Source organism: Drosophila subobscura, chromosome O (assembly GCF_008121235.1).
Source record: "Drosophila subobscura isolate 14011-0131.10 chromosome O, UCBerk_Dsub_1.0, whole genome shotgun sequence".
NCBI classification, from domain to species: domain Eukaryota; kingdom Metazoa; phylum Arthropoda; class Insecta; order Diptera; family Drosophilidae; genus Drosophila; species Drosophila subobscura.
The window spans coordinates 22,416,639-22,429,141 of NC_048533.1; the positions used below are offsets into that span (position 1 = coordinate 22,416,639).

A 12,503-nucleotide genomic window follows, 5' to 3' on the forward strand; every position below is an offset into this window, starting at 1 on the left:
TCCAGAGATGGCCTCACAGCCCTACACTGCGCTGGCTCACGTGGCCACACGGAGTGCATTGATACGCTAATCAGCCTGTGCGGCGCTCCAACCGATCTCATCGACTCCAACGGCTGCACGGCGCTGCACTATGCCGTGACCCTGGGCCATGCCGATTCCACTGCCCGTCTGCTGGACCTGGAGGCGGATCCCAATCGACAGGATCGCAAGGGGCGTACGCCGGCTCATTGTGGCTGCGCCAAGGGACAGTTCGAGACGTTGAAGCTGTTGAAGGAGCGCGGCGCGAATCTGTGGCTGCGGAATGCCAAGGGAGATCTGCCGCTGCATGAGGCAGCTGCCTCCGGGCGCAGAGAGCTCGTGGAATGGCTGCTGGCACAGCGATCCAAGCAGGTGAACACCACCAGCAACGATGGACGCAGTTTGCTGCACATTGCGGCGGCCAATGACTACACGGACATGTGCAAGCTGCTGCTGGACTATGGAGGGGACGTGAATGCCGTTTATCGCAACTCCCGAGGCCTCGTGCTGACACCTCTGGATGGAGCACTGCAGCGGGGACATCGCTCGACGGCCAAGTTCCTGCAAGCGAATGGTGGACAGCCCTCGAACAAGGTGAAACTCACCACACGACGGGGCAATCCCTTCCACGAAGCCAATGCTGCGGATCTGGTGAGGCCCCTCAAGTATGTGGAGAAGGAGGAGGTGCAGGATCTGCGCAGCTCCAAGAAGTATGTCGTGTATCTCAAGCGTTCTGATGAGGATAATGGGAGTGGCAACGGCCATGGCCAGGAGGATGCCGACTGCAGCTGTGCGGAGCAAACCTACCGCAAGGAGCAGCGTCTGAAACACATTTGCAGGCGCCACAAGCGGCGACAGCTGCGCCGGCGCACCAGCAGCTGCGGCGAGTCCAAGCACGAAAAGTGCAGCGATTTGTGCCGCTCCAAGAGCAACATTGAGATCAGGCGACGCAGGAGCCGAGGAGAGCGCTATGCCAGCTCCAGCGAGTGGGAGGGCGAGGAGTACGACGAGGACTCCTGCGAGAACTGCTGCTACCACAAGCGAAGGAAGGAGCGTGTGGTCTCCCGCAAGCGTTCCACATCTTCCCGACGCTCGAAAGAGCAGCGAGAAAGCGATGAGGCGGCCAGTGAGGATAACAAGTCGAATGGATCGGCAGTGAAGGGTTCCAGGAAGCAGATTGAGGTGCACGGCGACCAAGAACAGTCGGGCAGTGCCAAGGAACGCCCCCAGTCCGCCAGCAAACTCCAAACGCCACCGTCCACAGCCAACAAGGAGCGTACCTTCATCAAGTCGCCGCCGCAGAGCGCCAAGAGCGAAAGGAGCGGCCTGCCAGCGGAGACCCTGCAGGTGGTTGACACGCATGCCGTGGAGCTGACAGACGAGGAACAGGAGGCGGCCAAGTCTGTGGTGACCCAAGTCGATGTGCATCACGATGCCGAGCAGCAGACATCCAAATCGTCGGAGGAATTGGAACAACCATCAGCCACAGAGGTGCAGCAGCAGTCGGAGCCTGAGCCCAAGCTGCAGCTCAGCGAGGAGGAGACGCAGTTGGTGTCCAAGGAGGTGGAACAGGTTATCAAAATAGCAGCCACTGCGCTGAGCAGCGAGTCCAAGAGCTCCACCGAAGAGCCACCGGCAGAGCTGAAGGAGGAGCAGCAGCAACCCGAAAAAGTGGCAAAAGAAAACCCACCCACACCCACACCTGAGCCACAGCCACAGCCAGAGTCAGCGCCCCCTGTACCTGCCACGCCCACACCGCCAGCAGTCAGCGCTGAAGGTGGCGAAGGGGAAACGCCCAAGCCACAGACAACCGCAGAGGCGGAAGCCCAACCACAGTCAGAGGCTGGTGGGGAGCCATCAAAAGCATCAACAGCATCTGCTGGCAAAAATCGAGAGCAGCCGGCACCCAGCTCCAGCCCCAGCACTCCTCCCCCGTCAGAGCCGCAGGTTGAGCCAAAAAAGCCGCCAACCGCACAGCAGCCGCGCCCTGAAACACAAGCCCCAGCCCGAGCCACTGCCCCAGCTCCTGTGCCGTCTCCAGCTGCCAGCCAGGCGCAGTCCCAGGAGCAGCAGCCGCCGCAACGGGAGCAAGAGTCGAGACGTTCGTTCACACTGCTGCCCTCGGATTCGGCGGACGATGACCCAGTTGCAGATGCCCCGGGGGGCAATGCGAATGCAAATGCTTCCGATGAGCCACTGGCCACTGAGCGCAAATCGAGCTTCCAAGTGCTGAAGAGCGACGAGTCCGCGGGGGAGCCCGCGGAGCGTGCAGCGCGTCCCGCAAGGAGCGGCACCAGCAATCAAGTCTTTCAAGTGGTGGCCGAAGGCAGCGCGGCAGCGGCCAAGCTGCCCAGCGCCGCAGAGCTGGAGCAGTTGGACTACGACTATGAGGAGTACGACGCTGAGGAGTACGACGACGACGATATCGATGGCATTGACCCAGAGCACGACAGTGCGCTGCGTCGCTTCCTGAGCAGCGGCAATCGGCATGGCGTGGGTGGAGCAGCGGCAGACGCGGCCACAGCCACCAGTGACGCCACGGGAGCCGCTGGAGCCTACGATGCGATGGCCAATGGCCGCAAGCGACGCCTCAAGAAGCGCGTGCGCAGCGGAGCAAAGACGCGCAGCAATTGGAAGAATGCCCAGGAGACCCGCGACGGCGGCACTGCCGTGCTGACCAGCAAGGATCAGGACTCGGGCTTCGAGCCCAGTCCGCGGGCAGAGCGCAGCAAGATACCCACCCTGCGGTCCGCCCACACGGCCATGCCGCGACGCCCCATCTACGCCACCCTGGACGGTCGTTCGTGCAGCAGCCGCCTGGAGAATCGGAAGCCCGGCGATAAGGGCGCCTGCGACATGGCCGCCGTCACGCGCTCCATTCAGCGCAACATTCGTAGGTGAGTGAGTGAAGTGGAGGAGAGTCCGAGATTTGCCATGTCGATTCGCTGTGAGAGTTGATGGCGAAATTCATTCATTTAAATTAATCTCCAGGCAGTTAGTGGCGACTACTCCTCCGCTGCTGCTGCTGCCGCTGCTGCCTTTTTGGCTGTAGATTTATTTACTTGATGCTTGATTTTAATCAACTTGAATGTCCCAGCGCCCATGGCCCGTGGCCACCGTACTCCACATTGTATCACGCGCGCACACAGCCTCCGTGGCCTTTTAATGTAATCAAACTGCCTGGAGGCTCCAGCCGCTCCCCTTAGCCACTCGTCCATGCCGCCTTAAAGTTAATTTAGTCAGGGATTTAATAGCCTGGGCAACATTTCTCATTTCTTGCCTTTTTTCTTTCATTTTTTGTTGGGTTTCTGGGATAGCCGCGGCGTCCATTGTTGTGCTCTGGTCAGTAAATAAATTGCCCGGCTTCCGTTCGCCATAAAAATGTGCGCTTTAAAGTTATTATAATGCGGTTAAAGGCAATAAACGCGGCATTAATGTTCATTTTCCATGTACTTGAGCATGAACCATGCGACCCCAGTGGTTCGGGGGGTCGCGGCTTGACCGTACCAGGTGGGAACACAAACAAACGAGAGGAGTGTGTGTGTGTGTGTGTGTGACTGCAGGGTGTGGTGTGTGACAAATTAATTGGCCTCTTCGTGCCGTTGTGACAAGTGCTTAAAACAATTCCCGACTGCGCTTCAGCATGACTTCTTTTGGTTGTCGCAGACATAATTAGCCGAAATTGAATGTTTTTGCAGAAGGGGTCAAACGATTAGAGGGAGGAACGTAAAATGTAAATCATAATTAGGTCAACGGCAAGGGGCAAGCATCCAGCCAGCAGCCAGCCACCCACTTCACTAATATCCATCCTGATTTACGGGCATTTTCAATGCTAACGAAGAACGCCCCCGCCAAATCTCGTCCGCCCTTGTCATTAGCCGAAATGCTCATTTCCGGCAAAGAGTTGCGCATTTTAATTAGCTGCACGGACACGGACACGGAGAGAGGGGCACACGCCTCCGCAAGGAGCATCCCACCTGCGGTGTGTTTGCTTTGTTTATGCAGAAACTTGAACAAAATATGAAAATGAGCCTGGAACCAGAGCAACAGTTCTGGGTGCTTGGATAAAACCAAAGAGAGAGTAAAGCAGTCGCTGGGCTGCTCCGTTTACAACTCGCTAATGCTAATTGTAAATGGAATTAGTGCAGATTAGCGGGGGAAATTTTTGGAGGAGGCGACAAGCGGCAAGAGGCGGCACAAGCGGCAGTCAGCAAGAGGCAATTACCATTTGTGTTCGCTCTTCGTTTGCCCGCTTGTTCCGGAAATCCTTTTGTGCCCCCAAGGATTTTGTTACCCGAAATTGGCCATAAGCCGCCAACTAGTGATGTGTGTGTGGCACCAAACAGAACAGAACAGAACAGAAATCTGGCCTTAAGCCGTTGTGCTGCTGCTCGGTAATTTCATTTTCTGTCATTCATTTGAGGCGAATCAATAGCACGCGCTGATGCCACGAGCTATGAGTTGCTGTTGCTGTTGCTGCTGCCTCAAACTTAAAAGTCAATTGTATTTATTTATGGTATTTGCATAAGCTATGCCCCCACACACACAAATACACAAACAAACACACAGGAAACTTAATTAAAAAGCGTAAGCTGACTTTTATTAATTTTGCTAATCTGCCTTGCAGCCCCCATGAATAAATTTGCAAACATTCAAAACCGAAAAAGAAAGCGAATAACTGAAACTGAAACTCTGGCGCTGGCTCTCAGCTCTGCTCTGGCTCTGGCCAAACAAAAACAAAAAGCAAAAGCAACATTCGGCCAGCGAGAGCGCATTTCATAAATAATTCTTTCCACTTGACTAATGAAAATATTTAACTCGGCTGTTTGCAAAAGCCGGGAAGAAGACCAAAAAAACACAGCTACAAGCTGTAGCCAAGAGCAGGCGCAAGACCAAGTCCAAGTCGCGCTCCGTGTTAAGGTTTCGGCAAATACGCACCATGCGGCGTATAGGCAATGCACGGGCAAACCGAAAGTCAAACAAGTGTCTCGCACAGCCTCACACAGAGCCGGCAACTTTCCCAGAACAACTTCCTCAACAAGTCGACAGAGTGAGTCAATTAATTCTCGCAAAACACACAGAAGGAATCTGAAGGGGAAAGCAGCAAAAGAAAAAAAATGCAAAATAGAATTCGCGTGGGGGGAGCGGAGCGTAGAGGGAGCTCTGAAATGAAGTAAAAAGTGAATCCGGAATCCATAGCTCCCAGTAGAATACGCCCACAGAAGAGGACCCACTCCAGTGCGAAGCATACTCCATGAAAAGTGTGTAAATAGAGATTTTGTTTTTCATTTTATTCGTATATATTTTGCATTCGCATTTGCTGTTTTCCATTTGCCCTGGACCGAGACTTGGACCTGGGACCTAGAGTTGGACCTGGACTTGCTGCTGTGGCTGTTGCTGTTGCTTGCTGCTCGGCCAACTTTATTCTCCCTGCTCGCATTTGGCTCCAAAGAGATTAAAATTTTATCTGACGCATAAATTAAACAAATAACTTACCGCCGGTGCGTGTGTGTGTGTGTGTGTGTGTGTGTGTGTGTGTGTGTGTGTGTATGGGAGTGTGTCGGGTGTGCGTCCCAGCAGCACAGGTGAGATTTGGGATTTATAATGTGCGCTCACGTAATTGACATTGTTAAATATTTGGATTTGGTTTCGGGGACGGCCGAGTTTATCGGCCTGTCCTTGTGGATTGGACACATTTTTGTTACGCCCTTCGCCCTCGGGGCGTGACGCAATTAGGCAATATTTTGTGGGCCGATTTTAAACGTTTGATTATGCAAAAACTATGCAGCACTTAATTAATCTGGCAACATGGCAAATCAAATGCGTTATTTTGCTTAAAGTTTACTGCTGGACTTCCTTCCAACTCTGGCTGGGCTTTGGAGTGTTCTTCAGCCACTTGGCATTCCGGCAGACGATAAAGCTCCCTCTCAGTGGGTCTGCACTTGGTAAAAGTTTGAAGCAGCAGCTCAAGAACACAGCCGTAATGAAAAATGAAGCGGAAAAGTTTTTCGGGCAAAGCTGAAGAAGCCGACAGTGCGAGCGACTTTCAAATCAGCCGCAGACTTTTCGCTGTTTGGCGGTCATCGATTTTTAGGGAATGGGAGAATGAAGTCCACCTCCCACCTGCTGTATGCAGGCCACGTGCAGCAGCCGCCGCTCTCCCTCTCACTCGTCCGACCATTAACACTTGGCAAAAGGTTCTGCCTCGCTTTTGTTATTTGTGCCGCACAAATTGCCGGCAGCCAGGCTGTTTTTTTGCCCCTGTTGTTCCTGTTGCAACTTGTGCAGCGCTTAATTTCTTTGCATTTTGTTGTCACTGGCGTTGTCAGCGCTCCAGCAGAGCAGAGCCGAGCAGAGCACTGTGCCTATGCCTCTGCCTCTGCCTGTGCTGACTTTGCCCCTGGCGGGCCTTCCACTTCATCCACTTTGGTGGTGCGTGCACTTTTTGCCTGTCACATTTGTGTCACAAACAGGAAGACGTGGGCTGCGACTGGGTGCTGGGACTATGGGCTGGTGTCAATCGGTTGGTTGGTTGGTTGGTTGGTTGGTCGGACAGGCTGGGTTGGTCGGTCGCTGGAAGCGCTTGCAGTTGCAAATGTAGCACACAAAATCAACGCCGCACAAGAAAATGAAATGAAAGTTGTACTAAGCGAACGTAAAGCGGAAACGGAAATCAGTAGCAGTGGCAGTGGCAGCGACAGCGACAGCGACAGCAACAGCAGAGGGAAAAGGCAGTGGCAAAGGGGACAGGGGACAGGAGGCAGGAGGTGCGAAGAAGAAGAAGCGGCTGCAAAAAATGTGCCAAGGACAGCATGGCAAAAAGTATTTGCACAGTCGGTGGCGCAGGCACAAAGAGAAAGACTTGCAAATAGCTCAAGCGCAACTGAGCGAAAGGGGGGAGGAGGGTGCAGGGGAGAAAGAGGAGCCGATAGCGAGGGAGGCGTAAAATTGAAAAGCGCTTCGGCAAACAAGCGCTGAAGCGCTGACGATGACGCTGACGCTGACGACCAAGATAAAGATAAAGATGGGGCAAAATGGTGATGAAGATGAAGACGAAGCTGCCGCTGAGCATGAAGATGAAGATGAGGATGAGGCTGAAGATGAAGATGAGATGACCGCAGCAGCAGCAGCAGCAGCAGCAAGCGGGCGGAGGCTGCACATTGGCAGTGGCAAAACAAGCGGAAGAAGGATGGCCAGCAGAGCGGCACGGGACTCAGAGCTGGCCGCTTTGAAGCCGCTTCGGGGATTTTGCCACGGCCCTCGGCCAATTTATTACGCAGTTTTTGGCTCACAAGCATTCTTACCTTTCTCAGGGGCAGCAGGGCCGGGCACTCTTGCTATTTATTAGCTGCCTCTCAGCTGGTTCTCTCACGGTATCCCTGGGTAACCCAACCACCCCACGGGTTGGGTGCGACCAATGAACTTTTGTTTCAAAGTCAAAATTGTTTTGCATAAATTCGCAGTGGTGCAGCCAAGTGGCGAGCAGTGTCAAGCGGTCGCCTCATAACAATAAACAATTTTCAAAACGGCTGCCAGCTGCCTGCCTGCCTGCTGCCTGCCTGCTGCCTGCTGCTCCCTCCAAGTGCACTTGACAAATTTGCTTAGCTTTTTCGGTAAAATGCATTTCCCTGCCAACCGGTTGACGCTGAGCACGAGGATGAGGATGCGAATGACGATGCCGTCAGTTGATTTGGAAAAAAGTTGTTGGCCCTCCGGATGGAGTAAGGTTTAAGGAACAACTTTCAAGTGCTTAAAGTGCTGCACATTTCCCTCTCAGTCTCTCCCCCTTTAACATGCTCTTCCCCTCGTATTTGCCTAATTTTTAATATAATTTCTAATAACATTTTATGGCATAGAGGGGCGCCCTGCGCGTTGCTGGCTTTAATTTTGACTTGAACTCTGCCTCGCCCGCTCAATTATTAATAGAATTTTTTCCGCGTACGCACTTTAGTATTTTTTGAAAGAAATTTTAATAACACGATGCCTTTTATTGCGCTCGCGCATTGTCTGGGCTGGGCGCGGGGCCTCTGAGGCGGTCCAAAATGTGGGGGAACGCTGCGGATGCTGCTCCTGCTCGACAACACAGCAGGCGGCTGTCTCTTTGTTTGCCTCGCGAAATATCAAAATGACAATTTACGTACATTTGCCAACATTTATTTTGTGCGCTAGCAAAGCTCCAAGATGAGGATGGCCGAGAGCCTGCCACTGACTGCGCTTTTCTTTCGGAGGTTCTTTATTGCCTTTATTCCTATTGTTTGTGTACTTTTGCAGATATTACATGGAGCGCAAGATCTTTCAGCATCTGCTGGAGCTCAAATCGCTGCAGATACGTTCCAGCAAGCTGAACGAGGCGGTGCTGGTGAAGCGGGCCGTCGATGACTACCACAAGTCGTGTGTGCTGCTGAACGGGGAGACGGGCACCAGGCTGCGGCGCTACAACTTCAGCGAGTACACGTTCAAGAACTTTGAACTCTTCCTGTACGAGACGCTCAAGGGACTCCAGAAGCCGGGCACCAACAACTTCCAGAACATCAACGATGTCTACGAGGAGGTTGCTCACAATTTACCTTCCGCTTTGCTTCTCTCTCATGCTGTATTCTCTCTTTCAGGCGGAGCGGCGACTCAGTCCGGACTACAATGCCTACGAGAAGGCGCTGCAGTGCACCACGAAGACGCATCGCTGCCTGCATGCGGCTCACGCCTACACGGGCATTCCCTGTGCCGCCTACAGTAAGTCGGGGATAGGGGGAAGGACTCTCGCTTCCTGTTTCTCATTTCACACGCTTCCTTTTGAGAGAGAGAGCGCGCACCCTGAGGGCTTTAAACGGCTGTGTGCAAGCGTGAAAAATGGCACCAGTCCGAATGGCATTCCGAATGGCACTCTGAAGTCAAATCGCTTGGCCCAGGAGCTTGAAACACTTTCACTGCCAGCTCCTCGCTCTCGCCCTCACCCTCGCCTTTGTCTTTGCCCTCGCCTGCCAGCAGTGGGTCAAGCGGTGGGTTGCACAGCGGACATGGCGGACACTCGAATTCAAAGCAGATGCCCCAGTTGCCCGGGGCCATAAAAATATAAATCCTAATTACGAGCAGTTTATTCAGTGCGAGGCAAATTAAAAAATCCTCTAGACAGACCGACCGACAGACCGAGCGCCTTTCTGGCTTTCAACTTTTATTACATCTTTCACTCGCTCGCTCGCTCAGTCTCTGTGGATAGATGGACGGATGGATGGATGCTTTTCGCCTTCAAAAGGATGCGTCCGGCTTATGGCAAATTAAAAACGCATTCATTTGTGCCCCGGCTGTGCCCTCTGTTTTGTTCTTCTTGCCACTTCCTGTTGCTGCTGTTATTTTGTTGAAAGTAGCAGCAAGTCGGCTACTAATCCTCCCCAACTGAGAACGCTCTGAGATCCGGCCACCGAAAATGGTTTGTGAGCGACGAGTGTCAGCGCCAGCAGCAAGCTACAGCTGTGGCAATTGAAGCTACATTCCCGCACACACTCTTGCACCCATTCTCTTACTTGTTTTTACGATTGCATGCAATTTAGCAGAGTGTTGTCCACGCCACCTGACGGGAGGCGCCTCTGACAGCAGCTCTGGCAGCTGGCAATTCATTGAAGTGGCCCTGTCCCTGCCCCCTGGCTGCACTGATCGCCCTTGATCATTAATCTAATGTGTCTGTCTCTCTGCATCTTGATATTGCAGTTCCCATGATGAATCACCACACGATGCCCAAGTTTGGCTTTGGACCGTACAAGAAGACCGGCAGCGTGAGCAGCTTCTTTCTGCCCAAAATACTCACCAGCGGTCGTGCCTCCAGCGGACGCGTCGGCGGCCTCGGTGGCGGCGACGCTGGCAGCCGCTGCAACCACAAGGTTGCCCTGGAGCTGTCGCATGGCAAGAACAAGCAACTAATTTCACTGCCAGCGGAAAAGTTGGACAGCAATAAACGCTATTATGTGACGTTCACAGTTAAGGACTCCTCGGGGCATGGCAGTGCCATCGAGTCGCACAAACAATACCAAAAGCAATGCCGGAATACTGCGGGCGAGCCACCAGGCGGTGGCAAGTAGCCCCACTCCCCGCCACCGTATACGTAATGTGGTGGCATGCAGTGCGTACAGCCAGTCGCTCCAATGCCATTGCCATCAGCCCTCGTCACTGGCCTCGGCCCCGCATACCGTTCCCTGCTGTTGCTGCTGCTGCTGCTGCAAATGCATTAAAACAATGCCATTGCAACATTTTGTGTCGCTGCTGTTGCTGTTGTTGTGACCACCCGTTGTCCGCTGTCCGTTAGCATTTTTTTGCCGTTTGTTTCCTGTTCGGGCTGCTGGCGGAAAACCATGAAAAAAACCAGAGCTTGCAGCTGGCATATTAGACGTTGCTGCCCGGCGAGCTGCTGCTTCCCTGAGCTCTTCCTGGGTATTTCCCATTCGAGTCGCGTGCTGATCCTGCATCCTGCTGCACTCTAAGATGGCCAACTGCTGATAATGGATGATGGCGCTGCTCTGCGGCTGTCAGTTGAAGTTGTCACGCCAGCAGCGTTGCATGCAGCAGCAGTAACGGCAGCTTAAATTATGTGCTCCTGCCACCCCGTGCCCGTGTGTGAGTGCTGCGGCTCCTCCACCCATTCTGTTTTGTTGGCTTGTTTCGTTTTTTTCTTCACATTTTCCTGTTTTTCTCCCCCTCCACCGTTTGCTTGTTTGTTTGTCTGCCGCTGCTGCTGCGCTTTTATTTCAGTTTTTCATTATAATTTTTTGTCGTTGCTGCTGTGTGGGAGGGTGGGGAGGGGAGGGCTGCTGCTGCTGCTTGGGATGCTTCTAATGCCACAGATAAGCGTTGTTATTAACGCTCGGCTTACCAGGACTAGGCGACAGGCGTGAGGACATGCCGCCCATCGTCGCTTTTGTAGTCAAACAGTACAAAAAGCAGCAGGGGAAAACCCAGAGACCAGAGACCAGAGCAGCAGCAGGAACAGCAGGAGCAACAGCCACAAACAAACACGGAACAAAAGCAGAAGCAAAAGCAAAAGCAGAAGCAGAAGCTGACGCTGAAGCAGATTCGGAATCAGAATAAGCGAATGAATAAATGTAAAATATGTACCGTGCATTTCTTTGGCATTTCAACATTTTTACTTTATTTGCAATTTTATTTACTTGTCTGCTTTCGCGACCCGGCAGGGGGTGCTGACGCTGCCTCGCCCCTACCTATCTGCCCCCAACCGCTCTCCGCTCTCCGCTCTGCTGGAGGAGCCAACCATTGAAGCCGTTGTTTGTCTGTTTGCTTACTTTCGCGCTGAGTGCATTGTAAATGGAGAATAATTGCACTGCATACAAAAAGCGTCGCGATTTTTAAATTGTATAAACCATCGAGCAGGGCAGGGCAGGGCAGGGAGGAGTTCCCGCAGTGGCAGCAACAGGAGCAGCAGCCTTAAATTGATTTCATTACATGTATCAAACTATTTCGCATTTAAAGAGTTTACGCAGTAGATCTAAGTCTAAGGCAGCTGTCGCTAAATAAACGTTGAAAATGTCTCAATTGTAACAAGAATTCTATACCCAAACACACAGCCACACAACCACTCAGCCGCGCCAAAACGTGGCCAAAACAATAGCGGCAGTTACATACAAATCTACGGTTTGAATGTCCTTGGCATACATTCCGTTGTAGGCGCGCACAGCCCGACGCTCGATATGATTGCTCGCTTTGCTGGCGCCGGTATCATTATTTCAGCATCTGCCTAGAGAGACCCACGACAACGACAGCGACGAGAAGCAGGACCCAACATTTTTACGGCATTCCACGGATATCTGCAGCCCATCCCCGTTCGTCGTGGCTGACAGCCTGCTGCTCGGAGTGGCAGTTACAACTGCAGCTGTCAGCGAGCGATCGCAATAATCGCTGCACTCAATCGATGCCAGTCAGTCGATGGCGTTATGATTTTTTCCACCAAGATATCGACACTGTAGGAGCATTGCCTTTTGTCCGGCTGCTAATTGAATTCCAAACTGGCTTTTATGATCTCGCAAGTGGCATCGAGAATGTCCATGTCCATGTCGGTGTCTGGGCCAGCCTGGTGGCATTAATATTTCAACAGCCCTGTCCGGGCTAAGCATGCCTCCGTGAGCAGTGACAGGCCGACTAGGGCCCACCATGAATGGCCAACGATTTGGCCCCGTCGACCGAACAACGTTTAATTTATTTAAGCACGTTGAGGGCTAAGCAGTCACTCTCGGGGGGGCTGGTTTGAGGCATGTCAGGGGCAGGGGGCAAGCGACCCAGGGATTCCATTTCGATTTGCGCACTTGAGGGCAAATCTTCGGATTTATGTGGCTTTATTTTTAGCTTCGATGCTGCAAAGTGCGTTTAGGATTGGGTGGGGTTTTGGGGGGTGGCACTTGAAGTTCCTTGGCAATTGCCACAGAAAAGTTGCAGCTAGCTAAGGCGACTGCCGGTTGCCATTTGCCAGTTGCCAGTTGCCAGCCATA

The 12,503-nt window shown here is 52.9% G+C and overlaps 1 protein-coding gene across 3 annotated transcripts in view; it reads left to right on the forward strand.

The window, feature by feature from the left end:
• Nucleotides 1–11,536, forward strand: part of LOC117897558 (ankyrin repeat and KH domain-containing protein mask) — a 69,038-nt gene extending 57,502 nt beyond the window's left edge. For 2 of the 3 annotated variants that reach the window (XM_034806491.1, XM_034806490.1), the window contains exons 4-7: nt 6–2,915; nt 8,290–8,569; nt 8,628–8,748; nt 9,721–11,535. In XM_034806491.1, coding sequence (XP_034662382.1) covers nt 6–2,915; nt 8,290–8,569; nt 8,628–8,748; nt 9,721–10,088 — 3,679 coding nt within the window. In that variant the 3' untranslated portion in view covers nt 10,089–11,535. Of the gene's footprint in view, nt 1–5; nt 2,916–8,289; nt 8,570–8,627; nt 8,749–9,720 lie in introns of all 3 variants that reach the window. The other variant, XM_034806489.1, reaches the window with a different exon arrangement.
• Nucleotides 11,537–12,503: the final 967 nt, after the last annotated feature.